We start from the raw sequence: 21708 nt of genomic DNA, 5'->3' as shown, positions 1-21708 counted from the left end.
AGAAGCAGGGGTATAGTTCCGATATGACGTCACAAAGGGCTTCGCAAACCTGAATGCAAAACAGGACAGCAAAGCAGTTCGAGATGTGTGAAAGTCTGTAGCTTCACACTGTACGTATCGATGAGCCAAACAATATTATCTTTTTACAGTACCCAACATTACATGTACAGTATGTGAAAGCTCGCCTTTAATTTGCACTCGTTTGTTATCGTCCAGAAACTTGGTGTCGTCTTCACCAGAAACTCCGAAAGATTTCAAGATCGCTCGCTTAACCCTCTGAAAAACAAGAAAAGAGAAACTATTTATAGTATTGATTTCTTCATCTCACTGTTCCTGTGAGCTTATCACTTCAGTCTTGGTAAAGATAGAAATGGATAATTTGCATCTTAATTAGAGGGTATCTCGAGTTTTAATTTTGAAGTTAGTTAAATGCTACAAGTGAAATGCCGAGTGAGTCCGCAACAAAATTTGACCACTGTGATGTCGAGTATCGTTGTCAGTAAGAGTACAGACAATGCTGAACCACCTTCGATTAGTTTTTTTTATCACAATATTCAAAGTTTTTATTTCAGAGCGTGCCCAAAATCATGACACAAAGAAAGAGCAAGCGTTGTCTATAACTTTCTAGCAATATGATTGGTTTATTTCCCAAAATGAGCGTTCCTGATTGGGTATTACATTGCGTGACAAATTGACGCGAGCAGCGTTGTCTAGTTAACAAATCGAAAGTGGTTCAGCGTTGTCTGTACTCTTATCGACAACGATATTCGTCATCACAGTGGTCAAAATTTGTTGCAGACTCACCACTGTGATGACAAATATCGTTGTCGATAAGAGTCCAGACAACGCTTAACCACTTCCGATTTGCTTTTTACCACAATATTCAACGCCAAAGAAAGTTTTTATTTCAGAGCGTGACCAAAATCATGACACAAAGAAAGAGCAAGCGTTGTCTATAACTTTCTCGCAATGTGATTGGTTTATTTTCCAAAATGGGCGTTCCTGATTGGCTATTACATTGCGTGGCAAATTGACGCGAGCAGCGTTGTCTAGACTCGTATCGACAACAAATTAGCCAATCAGATTGCGAGTTTACAAGCAGTTGTGGTAAAAACTCTTATCGACAACGGGGAATTAGCCAATCAAATTGCGAGATTACAAGCAATTGTGATAAAATACAAAATTGACAGTCTTTTCCTTTCAGATTTTTTGGATCACCAACTAACAAAAAACTCGAGGCATCCACGATTGTAAACTTCACACAAAAGTAGCTACTGTTAACTGCTACAGTTGTTCCTTTTTAGTATACACCGTTAATAAGTGGAATAATTGGCCTAAGGATGTTGAGTGTACATGCTGGACAGGTTCACTATTTTTCTTTTTGAGAAAAAGGCCTATGAATATTAGACTAAAATGATAAATATTTGCAAATCTGTTCATTTTTGTCGGAGGGTGAAAAGTGCACGTTGCAGGTTGCAGGTGACGTAACTGAAACAACCCAAACTTTAACAAAAATGCTAACCTTAGGCTTAAACATCATTTTCTAGGCCTAATGTTAGCATTAGTAAAGTTTTGGTTTGTTTCAGCTATGGTGAAACAGTAACCTGCAACTCTAACCTGCACCCCCACAATCATTTTTTTTTTTTTTAGATTTTTGCACGGGGATTCGTCATCTTGTCCAGTTGGCTTGGCCGGAATAACTGAGGAGAAAGTGCTGCCTTTTTAATTATATCTGCAAATGGGTGGTTCTCTAGTCTTCTCGGATAATTAAGGACGATCAACCTGTCAGATACACTATTAGCAAAGAGAAGGGCATGGAGTTCCCGGTGCTGTGGTCTGTCCTCTGTGCTGCAGCTAGAGGGCCGCAAGTTAGAAAACTGTAAACAGTTGCGCCTCCCTCTCTAAATACAGTTCAGTCGTATCCCATCCTATCGGATAACTTCATAATGACAGAAGATCCGAAAGATTCCAAAGAGCTCTGAGACTTCTTGAAAGTCATCTAGTTGCTTCAAATTGAGCTTTCTATATACATGTATTTATTAATATTTATTTACTCTTTCTTGCCTAAAAAAAAACTCTAAAAACGCAATAGCCCACTTTAAGATTAAAAATAGTAAAATTGTATTACCTTGATCTCTTCGCTTCGAATCGAGTCTAACAAATACCGCAATAATTCTTGGCTGTCCTGCTGGCGAAATCCCTTGAATCGCGTGGCTCTAAAAGGGCAACAAGATAGAGACAAGTCTGAGACAGATCTGAATGGATTATAGTATTTTACTGTTCAGTTTGGATTCACTGATTAAATTCAACATGAAAACGTCTTCCGCAAAGTACCGAAAACCACACACCAGGCAGCCCAACAGCCTTACAAATGCTTTCCACCCCACCCTTCTTTTGTCACTGTTCCTATGCCATCATCGAGTTATCCCTCTCTAAATTTGTTTACCACCTTTAAATTTAAGCAACTATTCAGCAAAAATAATTGTGTGAGACTCAGAGTGCTATAGACCTTATTCATAAATGGCGGTCTCTCAATTTATCATTCTTTTGTCCAAGAGCAAATTGGCCTACCAAGCCTCATTTTGGAGCAACAAGTCTTTCCAATTCACTGTACACGGTATCGAGACCTAGCTGCTAGGCTAATTTGCACTTTGACAAAAGAATTATAAATTGACCGCCATTTATGAATAAGGTCTATGTGTTGTCATTTTCAGTCTTAAGTTAGCAGTTACCGGTAGACTCTTATTGGCAGTAAATTTAAGGTAACATTTCTCCGCAGGATAACCGAGCCATTGTTGATTTTAATGTACAACCAATATAATACTATAATGGTTACCAAACTTAATGAAAAAGGAAAGCAACAAAAACAGTTCTGTACAGTACTTCTTGCAAATCTCGCTAAACAGCTGATTTGGGTTTAGACTGCCTCTAGATGAATCTCTGAAGTCTTGAAGTAATTTCCACAAAGCTTTGGTAACAGGTCCTGGTGTTTCCTGAACGACCACACTGAGGCGAGGCTGCAGTGACAAAACAAAATATTTTCTGATATTTTTTCAAATGCTTACTGAAATCTTTGATCACATGACAAGCATGCTCTGAGATCAAAAGATGTCACCTGTATCCCTTTGCATGTTGATTGAGTGCGACATCGAATGAAAACGAGAGCCAGCTCGCACACTAACTCCGTACGGTCAGTTTACACAATTTCTTAAAGAAAAGTGTTGATGCATACTTGTACATGTACACTGTGGATGGATAATTCAGCACCATGTAAAGGGGTCATGGGTTCAAGTCCCATTCAAACTTGAATAGTTCAGGCTTTCCATGATGACCAAACATCTCAAACATGCTTCTTGCTTCTTAAAATATGACTGGGTCCTTCATGCATGAATATTTGATTTAGACTCCTTAGTGCTCTTGATTGCATCATGGGAAACACCTTTGCGGCAAGTTCAAAGGTTTGTAAGGAAATTCAAAGCAAAATAAACTGTCCATGACTCTACTTTCCTAGACTTTTGCCTTCATAAACCAAACGTATTTATTTAACATCAAGTTCACATCTGAGATGATTTGGATTTGGATCTACATGTATTCTCTGGAATCCCTATAATTATTGCTGTTTTCTCTTCATACACCTTCTGTAATTACAGCAAATGTATAGTAGTAGAAAATTGGTAGACTGCAATATTTTTACTACATACTATAATTAGTTTTTGTTTCTGGCAATTGAGTTGACTGCTTGCGAAGACGGTTTGAATCACATTGGAGCCACCTGAATGTTTCAGGTGTTTATCATTTCCCTATTTGCATTCATTGAGTTGACCCAGGTTGCTGCCGTGAGCATCCTGCTTTGCAGATGATGTATTACCAGTGAGCCTAATCCCTGCTAATTTATACTATCAAAATGAAAGATTGTGCAACATTACCATCTACATCACAACTGACCTGAAAGCGAGAAAAAAGAAACACAAATCATCATAATAAAATTATTATTGAAATTTTTTGTACTCACCACACCCCTGCTTCTGAGAGATATGTGCTGTGAAAAGCCTTCTTTGACAGTGCAAGATGCAGCAACATAAAGCAGCTCTGTTTGACACAAATTCTAGAAGACAGAATCGTTCTAAGGCAAGAATACTCAACAAAGTGTTTATCTGTAGGTAAACAGGCAATTGTGATGCAAAATAAAATGATTGCTGTGGATGCTACAGCACTGTAAATGAAAGAAAACATAACATACACGTACATGTATTGGGCAAGCAAGTCATATATTTTCTTGGTTCAGGATTTACCTCTGATTGTTTGGGAAGATGGCACAAGTTTCTTTTAGCTACAATGTACATGTAATCCCGAGGTGTTGTAAAACAAAGGCATAATGCAAAACCAAAACAATAAAAATTAAGGGAAATGGATGTGAGAAGTATTTTGCTTTGACATAGAGTGATAGTCTCACCTGCATGACAGCATTGAAAAAACAAGTGTTTCCAAGATTTGCCAGACCCTAAAAATACATGGAATTAATATAAAAGAAAAAGGAAGGAAACAATTGTTAACTTTCCACAATATAAACCCTTAACCCTTTTCCTTCTAAGAGTGACACTTATAGATTAAAATTACTCTGTCTAATGCCAGACGATTTTACTCGTCAATGGGCGACTCTTTAAGGGGTGAAAGGGTTTTGGCCAACACAGTAAGTTCCTCCCAGCAACGATGCTAAAAAAGGTGATTTGCTCCCTGTATAACCACTATATAAGAGACTTTTTTTTGGATACTGTGCTCAAATTTTTATCCCATACAGCATTCCATCTCTGTACAACTATCTCACGTCGTGTGTAAACGTTGGTAGCAAAGTCAAGCCTGGAGAAAAATCCAGGCTTTGACAGGAAACAATGTCATGACACTGTGATTGCACTGCACATTGCTAGATTTAGTTTAAAGTGAGAGCCACAATAATTGACACTGGCTGTTGGTCAAGTGCTGGTCCAAGTGAGAGTATGATGGAGTTCACATCACGTTCAAAAACATTCAAAAGATCTTTCGAGGAAGGACATAAAGAAGATCTGAAGAGAAACTATCTTTTCTTGGTTTGTTTCCATTCTGACTAGATCTTTTAACCACTGTTTCTGCACACCACTTAACACAATTAATTAAAAGGAAAAGAAAGATTCAACAAATTCAAGACAAAGCAACACTGCATCTTGAAATCAAAGTTAGGCCAAAAAAACAGTGAAATCCAGTGCCAACGATCCTTAATCTTAGATTGTTGGGCCAGGAGTAATACCCAAAAAGTCTAACTAGTAAGTAGACATACCTTAATTCTGCTCCTTATGTTATTATTTAATTTCTTTTCTCTTGGTTTAATGTCGTGTGAAGTTTTGCTGGAACTTGAGAGACATAATGACTCCAGTTCTATTGCACAAGACAAAATCAAATTACAGTAAAACAAAATTAGTGTCACAAAATAATGTGACAAAAACAGCACAGGTCCTTGACATTTTAGAGAGTACGACACACAATGGATTCACATAGAGACTTTGCCCCCCGCTAACAGCTATAACTTGTGTGAATGCTTTGTGCTTTGGGGCAATCTGAGAGTTAACAAATAAACGTTTTACAATGTCTAGGGAAATTCCCAATAATTTATTGGATTATCATGACCTCACCCACTCAACAGGCTGCATGGCAGTGGAAGAAATGGATCCACAAATGGATTAAAACTTACAGCTCTAATGTTTCGCAAACGCTCGCTTAATAAAACTGACACTCGGGATCAGTGAAATACGCATTAGTACAGTAACCCTATACATACCTCGGATAACATAATTTCCTACCGCAGAGATAACGCCGGAAATTTTAAACTACGATAAACAAAGTTTATCTAGCACAATATTGCTGCATTCACGAGAGAAAAAAACCCTGCACCCACTGTTTACAAAAAGTAGGGGACTTGGTCTGTGGTATTGTGGAAGGGCATTCTATTGTTTTTCCTGATTGATTGTAAGCTGGATAAAAAGCTGTATGGCAAAAGTTCCCAAAACATCATTGTTAATTACTCTTGAAAAGACACTGGACAGTAATACATAAAAATAATGTACATAATCATATGTACTTCCTCATCAACTCCTCCTCTTTTCAAATTAATTTATGCTGTCAGCACCTCAGTTAAAAAGGAAAAGGATTGCTTCCAGTATCCTACCCAGTTAAATTAGGTTTTTATTACCCAGAAAGGGATCTGAAACTAGATTTTTATTTTTTCCTCCTCCTCAAATAATATGAGAAAGTCTCACCTTTAATTTTGTGTAAGTGTTATTAATCAATATTATAAAACTCATTAATAATTCATGATGGAAAAAAGGGAAATCTTTTATTAATCAATAATAACAGTATCAGCAAAAATACCCATTTAACACTTAAATGCTGACATTTAATAGGTCATACACAATATTTGCATCACATCTGTTTCACATTTACAAACTCAAGGATTCACCTCAAGCAAACTTTGTAAATGTGATACACATACCTGCCGCTTATATTGTATATATTACAAAGAATAGCAGCTCTTTTTCCTCAGTTACTTACAGATCATAAGAGGTGATCAAGACGAGTAAATGGAACCAACAACCACAAGCACAAATGTCTAGTGCTCAACTAAAGTGTATAAGTCAGAGCAAGCTCACGTTGCGATCATGTGACAGTCATGTAAACTACCAGTACCTGGTGGGGGACTCCTGTTCATAGCCTTCAATATCAGTTTAATGCTTCCATGAATTGTTGATTCGGGTTCTACAGGAACTTCATCATCGCATGCATAGCACCTTCATGTGTAAAGACCAACCACAGATGTTTGTTGAAGGTATTAATAATAATTTATCTCTTATATTGCGCATTTTCCACTGTGACAGTAAGTGATCAATAATTGCGCATTACAATGGGGTAGTTGAATCAATAAAATACAATAAAATATGCTACCGATCAAAATACCTAATGTTCCATTAATTCAACTTAATAATTACATTAAAGTTGCATACAATATAGAGTAAAATATAAATCACCTTACCTTATTGTACGCATTGCTAAAAAGATGTGCACTTAAAGTGCCCCTGTGATAATAAAAATCAATTCTTTTTTCCTTCAGATTTTGAAAGTGTGTTTGCTAAACACCTGATGGCAAAGTTTTGAGCTTTGATTCTTGTCCATACAGGCCATTTACTTTGCATGTAATATTTACATTCTCACCTTCAAAACTGACCGATTGGACCTTAAACAATATTGGGTTGGATCCAGAGAAAATGAAATCAAAGGCTCACTAGCTTAAAATTTCAGCATGTGAATGCAGCTTACGGTATTATATATGCAAAATGCCAGTTTAAAAGTCTGAAAGCCCATAAAAACTCCCATGCTGCATATTAATTCTGCGGCATACACTAAGTCATGCATTGTGAGCCTTTGAAGTCATTTTGTCCTTGATCCCGCTCTCTCAAGAACTTGCAGTTAGTACAATGCCGGAACATTAAATAGGAAAATTCCAACTAAAATAAACAGGTGTCTATTTGAAATCAAGCCTTAAAAGTTTGTTCGCTTAGTGTTTAGTTAACATAGTTTTGAAATCCAAAGAAAGATAAGAATTGATAATTATTTTGGTCAGAGGAGCTCTTTAAGATGATGTTTTAATAAAAGTGTTAATTTCAGAAATAAAGTGGATTTCACAAGGCAGCATATGAACCACAGTTTTGGAGTGGCAGCCTTGGAATGATCTACATGTATCACCCAAAATCAAGCCTGTGTTGCAATTATGTAATATTGAAGTGAACTGGCAATGTACAGGCAAAAAAAGTTGACAAGCTACAGTGTAATAATACACAGACATTAAATGTCTGACTGTGTATGTATTACAATGTATAAGATTTCAACTTGTTTTGCCAGTACATGTACATTACCAGTTCACTTGAAATAGTTTAATTATATACAATAAAGCAAGAATAAATTTTTTTTGGAAACTTTCTGATTTTGAATTTAAATAAGTAGGAGCAAAACTGAACCTAAATTCTATAATGTCCTCAGCAATCTATCAGCGGAAAGGCACTATTACAGTGTGTTCCCAAAACTTTTGACCAGACCACTGGTTTGAGAAGTTTGTTTACAATTCTGGGAATTTCATTATAGACATTTAGGTAACTGTCAATCAATCATGCCACATTCCCACGAAGGTCTGGAATGAAATTCCCAAGTTTGTTTAAAAGTTTGCGATTTGATTGGCAGTAACGTAATAAAATTCCAAGTTCGGAGCAAACTTTGAAAATTTAAAGCGAACTTCGCAAACTTCCCGTCAAACGTTTTGTGAAACACACTGTACAATCTGCTGAGAATATCCACTGAGCAAATGTCAGCAGCCTACAAAGATCAGTCTAATGAAATAAGAGGAGCAGAGCAACCAGGTTTCTTTTAAAATTTGTCAGTACCACATAAAAACACATGTTGAACAAACACTTACCAGACAACCCAGTTTTGGAGATGAACCACTATGCCATGGGAATGTTTAGAGTTGTAATGTGACAAAGCATGCTTCTCTTCACTAGTCCTGTCACAACCCTGGGCATTAAAATGTTACACTGATTTTAATATCACCCGGCCACTCCCATGTTAGGAAACAGTGGGAAGACTATCAAGGAGTGTCCCATTGATGAGTAAAACGGATGAATAAAATGGATGAATAAAACTGTATGGGTCTGTAATATGGTCAAGGTCTGTGGTAACAATCTCTATGTGCCATTCACAGGGGTTAAAATTTTAACAAGGACACCCCAGTCAGTTGTGTCATAGTTTTGAGCATACAGCCAGGTTTATTAGAGAATTGTGGTCCATGGAAATCACTAATATTATTATCATATTAAAGATGTAGCAGTCAACGCACACTATATACTGTATTGATGTCGTTTTTCAGTCCAGTGGGTTTTGTGATATTCCTCTGGGGTTGATCCAAAGCCAGACTGTTTTAACTTACCTTCTTAAATCAAACAGATTGCACTCGCCTATGATTCAGAGTCTTAGCCAAGAGTATAATAACAAGTATTTCAATCCTGTCACGTGAGTCATAGTGCTATAATCAGCAATTATTGAAACAATCTCAAGAGGTACATTCATGCTCATATCCTTAAAATTTTAATAGTCCTAGAGATAAGACTGTTTCCCCTTCTGCTTTGCTTCCATCAATAACCTGAGATTACTACTAGTTTTAAATGTGTTATCTTCGCTGGACAATATACAGTAATTATACCAGTAATCACTGCAAGTAAATTTTATTTGGTATACATGTACATATAATTACATAGGTGATTATTGAAAATTCTCTGGGTCGATTGGTTGCACTCGAGGTAATTATATTACACGACAATTAATTAAGCAGTTTTTAAAAATTAAAATAATTCATGGTCATAAGCCTTTTTTTCGATGTGACAAATGAAGAAGTTAATTGTTTTAAAGAACATGCATATCTGTCAAATAATCACTGAGACCTGTGAATAATTATTATTCACCTGAAGCTTGGTGAATATCGGTGAATAAAAACCTCAACTTCGTCTTGGTTTTCTTTCACTGATATTCACCTTGCCTTTGGTGAATAATAATAAAAATTGTTAAAATATTTTTATTAAAATTACAATCTAACTCAGAAAATTCATATTACCTGATTTCCGCAGAAAAGACAAATACAGATTCCTAGTTCATCAGAGGAATCTAACTCTCCACAGTCCTAAGATGACAATTATACTACATGATACAGGAAACTCAAATGTATATACACTGTAGGATTTAATAATAATTATTGTAGTTAAATGTAAGTATAAAAATATTGGTTGGGGAGAGACCGTCCCCAGATTGGCCCCACGGGCAAGAGCAGAATTACTACCATTGCATTCCAGGTTTGCTTCCAAGATTTTGGGTTATAATATTTTGGCAGCTACAGTGTATGTCAATAACATTGATATTTATTTAGTTTTTTTTCTCTGAGTACTTACTCCAGTTTTTCTTTATCATCAAGATCAAAAATAATATTTCACTTGTTTTGCTTCAATTTGATTTAATTCAACTCAACATTCATATGTGGTCTATGAAGTAGTAAGACTGTTCTTGCAGTGACAGTTACTTTAAATTGGTGAGACCATGAGGAATTTAGAGGCCGCATTGACGAACATTCCATGCCATGTACATGTAATGACCCATTATCTATTGGTCAACCCCTTACAATCAGTACATTCTTTTAGCTTGCACATACTTTGCACAGCTCAAAGTTACTACAAGTACAGAATTTTGGAAGGTGTAATGATTCAACAATGGAAAGCTAGTTTAAACAGACAAAATTCATTGTTACGTAGTGGAACTAACAGGAGTTACAGTACTTGATACTATGTAGTTATAAAATTTGCAATTAGCAGATGGCCTTTTATTCTCACTGATGATGACCTTATATAGTGTTAATACTTTATACATGTAGCTTTGTTTGATAGTTATTAAAGTTTATGTATTATCTAAAAAGTCCACTGATTTCGAACGATTCAGTGCAAAAAAGGAGAGGTGAAGTCTGCATACGCGCCAAGTGGCCCATCAGGCCGGTGCTTATCCCGGTTTCCATGGCATGAAGTGACTAGGAGTATTTCTACTCCCCCCTGGATGGGACGCCAGTCCATTGCAGGGTTACCCCCAGCATTTTGCCGGTACCCATTTATACACCTGGGTGGAGAGAGGCACCGTGGGAGTAAAGTGTCTTGCCCAAGAACACAACACAATGTTCCCGGCCTGAACCCGAACCCAGACCATTCGCTCAGGAGTCGAGCACACTAACCATGAGGCCACTGCGCCTCCCACAAAAAAAAAAGAAGAAGAGAGATTTAAAAAAAAACAAAACTACTCACCACACACTGTCCCAGTGTAGTGTGAGGAACTTTTTTCTGCAAGTTTTGAATCTTAACTGATTTTGCAATATGTGGGCACCTTTTTACATCTGACAATGATAATAACAAGTGAAATTAAAGATAAGGACGTAAAAGCAACAATTTTGTAACAATCTTAATGAAGAGAACAAGACTTTTACATTTGAAAAAAGACATGTTTCGGCAACTCCTGTGCCATCATCAGTTTGTGGATGGAATAACAATGATGTACAATATATAGCGGAAAATTAGAATAACAATGGTGTGATACAACAACTGATTACAAAGAGAGATTAAGATTTACATGAAACAATTGTTGATTTAGGGAGGGTTCCTCCCAATGACTGTGCAATGCCTCCTTGATTTTAATTGTGTCCGTGTTGTTGCTTGATCTATGACAACAAAGCATTCGCACGAACAAAGTGACCGATACCCAAGGTGACTCCTGTAAATGCTTAAAAACGTGAGAGGCCGTATCCATATTTAAGTGCTCGTTTATGTGTGTGCAAATTTGTCGGGAAGTCTCGCCAACATAGCAGGCACCGCAGCCTGCACAACTAAATCTATAACGCATGATTTGAGCTCTTTAGGGATAAGGTCTTTCACGCTAAACAAAGAGCCGATTTTGAACGAAGAAACCACTAGCTTGATAATTATTAAAGCTGTTGTCACAAAAACGCTGAATGGTTCTGCGAATCCGCTTTTGTGCAATAGCAGAAAATTTGCCCACGTAAGGTAACGTAGGAGCACTCTGGGCTGTTGTTGCCATTTTGCCTGTTAAACTGAAAAAACTTATTGATAGTGGAATTAATAGCCTTGTCGACAAAGTGTGATGGATAAGAATTTTTGAGTAAAAAGTCCCTTATCTTAGTTGTTTCTTGATGGAATCCTAGCCAAGTACTATTAATCTTGTACGCTCTATCTATAACAGTTCTAATTATAAGCCTAACTTATACAAGTATGATGTAAAGCAAGTGAAATTCATAAGGAGGCCAGTAAAGGTGGATTTGCGAAACACCGTGGTGAGAACAGGGATCTGATTGTCGTCAATGAGGACATCTAAAAAAGGCAACCTGTTTTCAGATTCCTTTTCCATGGTGAACCGTATATTTATATGCCTGCTGTTAAGGTAATGAAAAAACTGTACCGCATCGGCTTCAGAGTGAAATAGACAAAAGGTGTCGTCGACGTACGGTCGGTAGAATAAAACCTCCGTAAGGCCGAAATTTTGTAACCACTCCCTCTCGTGATGACCCATAAAAAGATTGGTTAATACTGGTGCGAGGGGGGACCCCATAGCTACCCCATCAATTTGATCACAAAAAGAACCGTTGAAAGAAAAATGAGATTGGGCTGTGGCTATGTGAAAAAGATCTTTAAGCTCCTTAGTTGAAAAAGTGGTATTGGTATACTGAGTGATGTAACTAACAGCTAAATCTATACTTTCCTCTAGAGGAATGTTCGTGAAAAGGCTTTCCACATCAAACAACACCATGAACTCGTTGTGCATTGACAGTTTTTGGATTTCATTAATGAAAGAGTATGAATCCTCAACACAGAACTCAGCGGGAATGAGGGGTGTCGATAAATTACACAGGTACTTGGCCAGATTGTAATTGTTGGCCCCGATGAAAGAGACGATCGGCCGGAAGGGAGGGACCGCACCCTGCTGCCGTGGTTTGTGCATCTTGGGGAGGCCATAAATTCGAGCCGGGTTTGATCCTTTAGGATAGATTCTGCTATCGTCATCATCCTCAAAGTGTCCCTTCTTATTGACCTTTCTTAGTAGGCGTTGCAGTTCACCTTCCCTCTGTAAGGTTGGGTCTTGTGGGAGTGGTTTAAATTTCGAGCAATCCTGTATGATATTTTGGATTCCAACATCGTAGTCCCTGCGGTCCAGAATTACAACACCATTTCCTTTGTCGGGTTTCAGGAGAACAATATCCTTATTCTTGCGTAGATTTTTTAACACCTTACACCTGTATGCTTCTTGAGATCTCTGGGTGATGGTTGATACGAAGAAACATACGAGTGACAAAGATGAGAGAGCTCTGATACCAATTGTCCGGATTTATATAAGTTCTTGTTCTTGATTTTCTTGGACGCTAGATAGTGTATCTGCTCAAACGCTACATATACATCGCTTTTGTTGACTTTCGGAGGGTATATGGAGCGTGAGAGACCAAATTTCAGGATATCGAGCTCCTCATCAGTCGGCGAGTACGCGGACAAATTCATAACCACGTCATTGGCCGAGAAAGGAAGAACAGTGTTGCGGGTGAGATTTTGTAGTTTCTTTTTGTGCACTAAGGCGAGCTTGCGCGTATTATCCTTGATGGTGCCACGCAGACTTGTCTGAAGTACGTAGAAGTCTAGTCCGTTCAGGCGTTCTTTCAGCCAGCCAATAAGTTTTGCCTTGGCGATGGTGAGTTTTCTGTGTTCCTTCGACCTATTCGATGTGACACTCCTCAGAAGCCTTTTGCGAATAGCAATGGTATCGAGCTGGCTAACATTCGGTAGATTGAAGCAAACATATTTGGGAAACACATTTAGAGATTGACAATTGCGTAAGAAAGTGACATCAAGAGCGGCCTTGTCTTCCTTTACAGAGAGCTTCTCAAGCTTCTCGCTTCCCTAAAGAGCTCAAATCATGCGTTGTTTATAGATTTAGTTGGGCAGGCTGCAGTGCCTGCTATGTTGGCGAGACTTCCTGACACATTTGCACACATATAAACGAGCACTTAAATATGGATAAGGCCTCTCACATTTTTAAGCATTTACAGGAGTCACCTGGGTGTCGGGCACTTTGTTTGAGCGAATGCTTTGTTGTCATAGATCAAGCAACAACACGGACACAATTAAAAATCAAGGAGGCATTGCACATTCATTGGGAGAAACCCTCCCTAAATCAACAATTGTTTCATGTAAATCTTAATCTCTCTTTGTAAATCAGTTGTTGTATCCCACCATTGTTATTCTAATTTTCCGCTATATATTGTACATCATTGTTATTCCATCCACAAACTGATGATGGCACTGGAGTTGCCGAAACATGTCTTTTTTCAAATTTAAAAGTCTTGTTCTCTTCATTAAGAAATTAAAGATACAAATGAATGCATGACAAATATTCCTCCCCTAGTCAATACTTGGCCCAGTTATTTCATCCTTAATCCTAAGACCTAAACTAAAGAATTCAGAGCCAAACAAGCCACCAGTATAACAGACCCCGGCCAATATCTAAGATTCATTCTTTCATCGACTGCCGAGCCAAATGAGCCAGTACTTCCACTGGTCTTGAATGTGGTCATGCATCCTGTAATGAATTACATGTATTGCCCCCTATATATATTTATGGTAGCTAACCAATTGCAACTTGAAAGTTGGAAAGATTCTGAAAGTTTGATAAGCAACTTGCAAGCATTAGCCTGATACAGTAGTACATGGTAGAGCAAGTGTACCACAACTGCGTGGTCATGGATTTCAGGGCTGTTTTTCTCTGCCTTACAAGCAACAGCCCTTATCTTGGGCCATTCCATTTAATATCCACCCACACTCCCACTCCCCCTTCCCATGTGGATGACATAAGTTTCTGAGGGGTAGAGAGCCAATCCCCACCCTTCGATCTAGTGGTTCTTTCTGAGGGTTATGGCAAAAACCGTCCCTACATTTTTTAAGGGAAGAGGAAAACATGGCTTACTTCCAAGAAATAATTGGTGGGGGGTGAGGGTATCGTTTTGGCACTTTGATCTTCTTTTTGGGAGGGTTAAATTTGTGGTAACTAAACCTAATCCATTGGTGGGGTGTCGATTTCGTGGTTCAATTTTTTTCCTGGTTCAAAATTATTTAAACCAGTTCAATTTGATTGTCCTTTGTTTCAGATTATGATAATGCTATTAGAGAAAGAAAAATCAAAATTGGACTGGTTTGAAGAATCTTAAACCAAAAAAAACTTAAACCACAACATCGATATTAAACTTAAATGGCAAGGCCCCTTCTCAACTTTCATTTCATGTCTAGTCCGCATGCAGTCCGCGTCAAGTACGATAACCTTTCACATAGAAAAATTGTTGAGAAGTATAGAGGAAATTTAAAATATAGCATAACTGAGTCACCTCCGTCGCCATTTTCGTCATTAATGTCTTCGCTTCCCCGAGAATTTCTCTTTCCTTTTCTAGAGTTCTTCTTCCTTTTCCCCATGTTGGAACGGATGTAATGCAGGCTCATGCAAATTTCTGCCCATTCGAAGTCTGGTGACGAGAACGATTCCCCTTGGATGTTTGCAGTCGTGGAGGTTATCCATTCGTTGAAAACAAAGAATTTTGCAGGCAGGGCATTATAAGAGGACGGTTGTCAACTGCTTCACGTTTCGACACGTTTCCCTATTAAACAGCGAGGCAAAATGTCTTAGCAACTGGAAGAGTCTGGGGAAGTACTGAGCATTTATTGAAACTGCAATAATGCCTCGCGGGCTCCAATTTCTTCTTTTGCTTTTAGCAGTGCCACTGCAGTATTTGATCTGCCAGTGGACTTCTCCATCTACGAACGAGAGGGCTGAGCTAATTAAACAGTAAGTGTTTGAAAAGACTCCATGCAGTTAGTTTTATATTATCTTCTTGATAGCTACGTGTATCATCGACATGTACACATGTACAAATTGTGGTTTGTACACATTTTTCCTGAGCCCCCCTTTGAGTACTGCAGAACTGCTTGATGTTGCTGACCCGTGAAAAAGGTACAGTGTGAATTGATTAAAATCTATTCAATGGCAAAGCCACGCTCTCTGGGTGGTCTCATGGCTACTTTAATTCTCAGAAGTGGCCTAAAGATGTGCATTTTTTTTTTAACTTTGATGCTTTGCTGTAAATTCCCCACCCCCAGTCCCACAGAAAGAAATTGCTTAATTCTCCACCCTAGTGCACAATTTATCATTACCCTTGGAAAAGTCAGTCTCGTTCGATTCTACCACAAAATTTTGAGAAGAGGAAGGGAACTCAGAGGTATTTGTTCCGATTTGCTCTAAATTTCCGCTACCTGTGTTGAGGTGCACATAACTGATCCAAGCTGCCCAAAATTGCTTTTGCTTCCCAGGCAATTTGCAGACTCTACATAAAACAGATATTATAGTCTTGATCTCTGTTTAATACCATACAGTTGTAACTGGAGCATTGTACAAGCATAATGAATTTAAACTGCTCCTGACCCTAACCTTAAATATTTTTCTTTGTGAGATAAATCAACATGTATTCACCTGTAACAATAATATTATACTATTTTCACTTCATTTCACAATACCAAAACCAGAGGTTGTGGCATGGCGGAGCTACAATGAGTGTGAGGCCTGGGACTGTTCCTGAGATCATCATGCCACAACCTGCTTTGCATTGTGAAATTCTTTTGAAGCCCCATTTACACGAGCAATTTTTCCTTGACAAGGAAAATCTGGCATCTGGCGTGCTAGCCTCTCCTTGACAAGGAAAAATTGTCAAGTCAGAAATTTGCTCGTGTAGACGGACAACAAGGAAAATGTGACAGGGATATTATTGATTTTTAGTGCCCAGTCTCTTGTTTTGACGGGAGCCATTTTGTTTTTCGCTTGACACTAGACTGGGACCAACTTTTCGTAAGTACTCCACTGACTGCAAGGCATTGCGGGCATAACCGAAACTTGTCAAGGAAAACTTGCTGATCATCTACATGAACAAGGAAATCTTGTCAATGGAAAATTGTAAAGGAAAACTTGTTGATCATCTACACAAGCAATAAAAATTGACAAGTATGTAAACTTGTCAAGGTAAAATTGCTCGTGTAAATGGGGACTAAAACTTAAAATGCAAAACAGTCTTTGATGTCATCTGAGAGGTAACCTCCACACCTCTCGCCCGCTCAGTTGTGGGACATTAATGACTGATAAGTTTGTTAACTGTACACTGAGTTCATTCAATCCTTTAGAAGAAAAATGGCAACCAGTGAGTGTAGAATTGGTGAATAATCTCCATCAAATTACTACATTTTCTTGAACTTTTTCTGGAAATGAGAAACCCCTGAATGTTTTGCCCATGACAAGGAAACGTGTGTGGCATTAGACATATCAATATTTAGTAAAATCTGTACTCTTTAGAAGTGAAAGTGTTTAAGAGGACAATTAGCTGTTGAGTAGGCAATCATGGTGTGAACCTTTTTGCTCTAGGGCTTTTGCCATTGACCAGTTAAATGGTCTGACATGCTAGGGAAGGGAGAAAGTGAGTAAGGGGTAAGAGATTAATCTATGCTTTCTTGTGGAGTGACTTGTCCACAGTTATGTGTAGCAAAGCCATTGCAAGCGGACCTAATACTACCATAGTTGAAATTACTCCATTCTCCAAATAGGATTTCAGAGTCATTCACCATATTTAGTGGCAGCATGTTTGAATGGCAGAAATGGCCAGAGAAGATTGTCAACTGGATAAGCTCATTAAGATTGCTATTGGAAGATGACGATGGAGAATGCCCTGCTGAAGAAGTGATAAAGTTTCAAGCAAAGAATGGTTACTTTGGCATGTCAACAGTGCCACGTACTCCCAGGCCCAAACACATTAAATTCTATGTCGGTCAAGTCATTCGACACAAGCTTTGGAATTACAGAGGTGTAATTATTGGTTGGGATGAAACAATGACGGTACGAGACTTCTGTTAGATCTGAAAGCATCAAGGGCTTATGTTGATGTATGCTCATCTTAGACAGCTCCCCTGCCCCCTAGTGACAGCCCTTTCTTACAATAGTGTTTTTAAACATGCTTAATACATATCATTCTTATTCACTTGTGCATCCTATTTTGTTTTGTAGAGAGCATGAGTTTGTTTTCAAATATTTGTAATACCAGGAATTTGTTATTGTTTGGTTTTCATTTGCATCTGGTTCCCTTGTTTCAATATTTATTTATTTATTTACAATTTCACACCTACATAACTTTTACATAATTATATACCTGCTACTCATGTTAATATTATTATTTCTTTACATTATTTTCAATTATTATTGATGTTGATGATGTATTGAAGTCATTGTAATGTCATGATCTTTAATCTTTCTTCCAATAGATTTTGTTGTTAATTTTTTGTCTTTTGTCTTTTAATTGTACCAATTAAGACGTTAGTACTCAGTGATTGTTTGTGATTTGTCTGTTCTTGGCACTTCAAATACTTCCTAGAGTCTAATTTAAGTTTTCTGTTGATTCTGCATGGACATCAGTTAAAAATAATACCAGGCCATTCTATGCCAGCCATTGTGAGCCTTGATAACAAAGAAGGCTTTTATGATTTTAGCAATTTTGTAAGATAAAATAATGTAATTGGTTTCATTTGCATCTTTTGTAGTCTAGTCTATTATTGCTCACATTAGGGTTATTATCATCATCATCATAAATAAGTAACAATAATATTATTGGATGAGGTTGAGCATGATAGCAATAATTATCAAGACCAAAGCTTGTGTTATCTGCCGAAGCCGAAGGCTGTGGCAAATAACACAAACTGAGACCTTCTTGATAATTATTGCTATCATGCGAAAACCGAATCCAATATAATGAATGCAGAGTTGCCAGTAATTGCATCCCCGTTTATACGCATAGGGTTCTGGGATCGCCAGGGGACAAACATTGCAAGTTTCTATAAGAAAATGTATCGCTGAAACTTATTTTGACGTCCAAAAAATGATTTTAGAGAAAGATCAACGCTTTTTCCGATGCAGATTTATCCGAAATCAATTTGGGCAATTTTGATACATGGCAAATGTAAGTTTTTGTTTGAATAACCGTGAAATATGAGATAAAATTTACTCGGGTTAACCTTGCTCGAGTGAGGATCCGTAAGGTTTATTGCTGTTTATTGTGAAATTAACATCTGGTCATGGTCTTGAAATATTACAAAATTAGGTACAAATCTGGAGGAAATAAAACAATAAATCCCTTTTAGTTGTATGTACGTGTCTAGGCTGTTTTGTTATTAGGCTGTTTTCTTATTAGTCTTGCGTAAACGAATCATGGCTTCTGGAAATATACCTCCTCAAAGGAGAGAAGTCGTTGTCAGAGGAGATGGAAATTCTTTTTAAAGAGCTATTGCTCTTTGGAGGGATGAAATGAGCGATGAGAAACATTAGGAAACCCACAGGTTAAGTTCTTGTTTGATTGAGAAAAATCCAACGGTTTTCGAGCCACTACAATTTTCTACAAACTCTATAAGAGTCCAATCACTTTAATGTATGATGATTCTGCTCAAGCAAACCATTTCAATCTCCTTCTGCCTTGAGGCAGCTGTTTTAATGCTCCTCTTCCATAGAATACAGCAGTCTCTGTTTCAATGGATTTAGATAACACTGGGAATTCATATCTGATATGCCCCAGCTGTTACATGTAAACAAACCTTTTCTTCTGTCAAACTACCATCTGCATGTAAAGTCACTGGATCTAAGCAAACTTGTCAAGCTCTATGACTTTGTCCAATACAAAAGCGTCATCGTCATATACTAGTTCTCTGTAGATCTGATCTTTAGTCCCGGGGGATCACCGGGATCACCACTAGGCATATTTCCAATATTATTCGAATTGCTGAGTTTAGAAATAGGCCAAAAGCCAGCCCATACACACGTAAATACAACTGAAAAGGCTTTATTGAGTCATTTCCTCCAGATTTATTCCTAATTTTGTAATACTTTGAGACAGTTTCACAACAAATTTTATGCAAGCAAGGAAGTTAATCAGCAAATTTTGTCTCATATTTCACGGTTATTCAAACAAAAACTTACACTTGCTACATGACAACATTGCCCAAATCGATTTCTGATAAAACTGTGTCAAAAAAAGCGTTGATCTCTCTCCATGATCGTTTTTTGGATGTCGAATAACTTTCCGCCATACATGTACATTTTCTCACAACAACTTGCAATGTTTGTCCCCTGGCGATCCCAGAACCCTTTGCGTATAAGGCATGGATCCAAATTACTGGCAACTCATTCATTGTTTAATTATGCATATTCCTGGGCTGCACTTGTAAAGACAAGAGGACTGACTCATCCATTTCTTTGGATGAGTGGCAAATCAAAGAATGTTTCTGCGGTTGGAGTCTTCTTTCCTCTTCTCTGCTGGTTAGGGTGTTAGGTGATGTCACTTATGCCTGTATAAAACTATTGTTTGTAGGTATGACGTCAGTTCTACATATATAAGATCTATTGTTTGTAGGTATGATGTAAGAGAAACAGAGCAAGCAAGAATTAGCTGCATGCATATAGCCAATCAAAATCGAGCTGATGACATCAATGTATAATAATAATAATTATTATTATTTTACCTGAATGGATTTTGCAGGCATCAGAGCAGTGGAGACAAACTAATCATCAAGACAAAAAGGTATGAGAAGAAGCATAAATTATAACAATAATTATTAGATGCGAGATTAAACTCATGCCTCCCTTCAGTAGTTTTGAAAACATCTTAAAACAAATCTACTCTGGTTTTTACTTCGTCAGATTCTTATTAAAGATCAATAACTGAGGAACATTTCAAATTGGGAGCTTAATTTGTAGATAAAATTGATTCATTGTGGTATGTGCATTATGTTCTCATTCAAGGATAGGGTACTGTTAAAAAGTTAATATTAGGGACCTTTAGATTCTACGACGAGGACGAGAACGAGTACGAGTTTTGACTGCCCGTTTTTAGCGAAAATACTAAGGAAATTTATAACCCGTACGCTTAATCTTACTCTTTGTTAGCGGTATAGGTTGCTCAGTTATTCTTATTGCTGGTAACTGAGCCTTCTTGCTCATCAAAAAAAAGCCAAAACTGCTACCGTGTTGTTGACTTGTTTTGATTCGACGACACTTTGCAAAACCTCGTACTAAAATGACGACGGCATCAAGTTTTTCCCGCCAAAATGACGATGGTTTGCGCGCCCTCTCTGTTATCTCGTACTCGTAGTCGTTCTCGTACTAGAATCTAAAGCTCTCTATTATGTCTAACATTGTCACTTAGCTTCTATGAAAAGAGGGTACCGGTATTCCTTGTGATTTTTCTCTGTTTAATGATTGCCACTTCTGTCTAAGAGGCGATCCAGTGGAAATTTTTATTATGGTAGATGTTGTGTGCATACCTACCGCCGACCATATAGATGAAGAAGTCGAAGAAATGTATGGTAATATCGGAGAAATGCTCAATCTTGGAAAGGTAATGACTACCTGATAGTGCTAGGAGATTTCAACGCAGTGGTTGGAGACGGAAGTGATAGCTCGGTTGCAGGCCGTTTTGGACTTGGAAGAAGAAATGTCTGAGGAGACATGCTAATCGAATTCTGCGAGCGCAGGAGGCTCATGATAACTAATACCTGTTTTGAGCACAACTTGAGGCGAAGATACACATGGAAGGCCCCAGGGGACATCCGGCACGTACAGATTGATTACATCTTAGTGAAGCAGAGGTATCGGAACAGTGTGAAGAATGCTGCAGCCTACCCAGGAGATGATTGTGATTCTGATCATAATCTGGTCATGATGAAGGTCAAACTAAGACTTAAGAGAGTATGTAGTGTTAAGAAGATCAAGAAATGGAACATAGAGAAACTGAAAGGTGGTCACTGGGAAAAAGTTTGCAGAAAGTGTTGAGCAACATCTCAGAACGGAGCCACAGAACACGAGGCAGAATTCGGTAGAAAACCGACTGGTATCTCCTCAAAAATGCAATTCTGGAAAGTGGAGAGGAAGATATTGGATATGCAGTCAGAAAGAAGCTCAAAAAGGCCTGGGTTACTGAATAGG

At 37.9% G+C, this 21708-nt stretch overlaps 2 protein-coding genes across 3 annotated transcripts in view; one reads left to right on the top strand and one right to left on the bottom strand.

Moving 5' to 3' along the window:
- The window catches only part of LOC138052428 (ubiquitin carboxyl-terminal hydrolase 16-like), a 27600-nt gene extending 12446 nt beyond the window's left edge, over nucleotides 1-15154 (bottom strand). The window contains exons 1-11 of one of the 2 annotated variants that reach the window (XM_068898923.1): nucleotides 15038-15154; nucleotides 10908-10996; nucleotides 9683-9748; nucleotides 8492-8589; nucleotides 6715-6815; nucleotides 5312-5409; nucleotides 4454-4501; nucleotides 4013-4105; nucleotides 2884-3017; nucleotides 2129-2216; nucleotides 186-276 (exon numbers count right to left, since the gene is read on the bottom strand). In XM_068898923.1, coding sequence (XP_068755024.1) covers nucleotides 186-276; nucleotides 2129-2216; nucleotides 2884-3017; nucleotides 4013-4105; nucleotides 4454-4501; nucleotides 5312-5409; nucleotides 6715-6815; nucleotides 8492-8589; nucleotides 9683-9748; nucleotides 10908-10996; nucleotides 15038-15149 — 1018 coding nt within the window. In that variant the 5' untranslated portion in view covers nucleotides 15150-15154. The remainder of the gene's footprint in view (nucleotides 1-185; nucleotides 277-2128; nucleotides 2217-2883; nucleotides 3018-4012; nucleotides 4106-4453; nucleotides 4502-5311; nucleotides 5410-6714; nucleotides 6816-8491; nucleotides 8590-9682; nucleotides 9749-10907; nucleotides 10997-15037) is intronic. The other variant, XM_068898924.1, reaches the window with a different exon arrangement.
- Nucleotides 15149-21708, top strand: part of LOC138052429 (F-box only protein 21-like) — a 15423-nt gene continuing 8863 nt past the window's right edge. The window contains exons 1-3 of the mRNA XM_068898925.1: nucleotides 15149-15492; nucleotides 17292-17580; nucleotides 20264-20305. Coding sequence (XP_068755026.1) covers nucleotides 15383-15492; nucleotides 17292-17580; nucleotides 20264-20305 — 441 coding nt within the window. The 5' untranslated portion in view covers nucleotides 15149-15382. The remainder of the gene's footprint in view (nucleotides 15493-17291; nucleotides 17581-20263; nucleotides 20306-21708) is intronic.

The sequence above is a fragment of the Montipora capricornis genome, chromosome 6 (assembly GCF_036669925.1).
Source record: "Montipora capricornis isolate CH-2021 chromosome 6, ASM3666992v2, whole genome shotgun sequence".
NCBI classification, from domain to species: Eukaryota; Metazoa; Cnidaria; class Anthozoa; order Scleractinia; family Acroporidae; genus Montipora; species Montipora capricornis.
The sequence above is the reverse complement of the archived record's forward strand: the minus strand, read 5'-3'. Positions and strand labels throughout refer to the sequence as shown.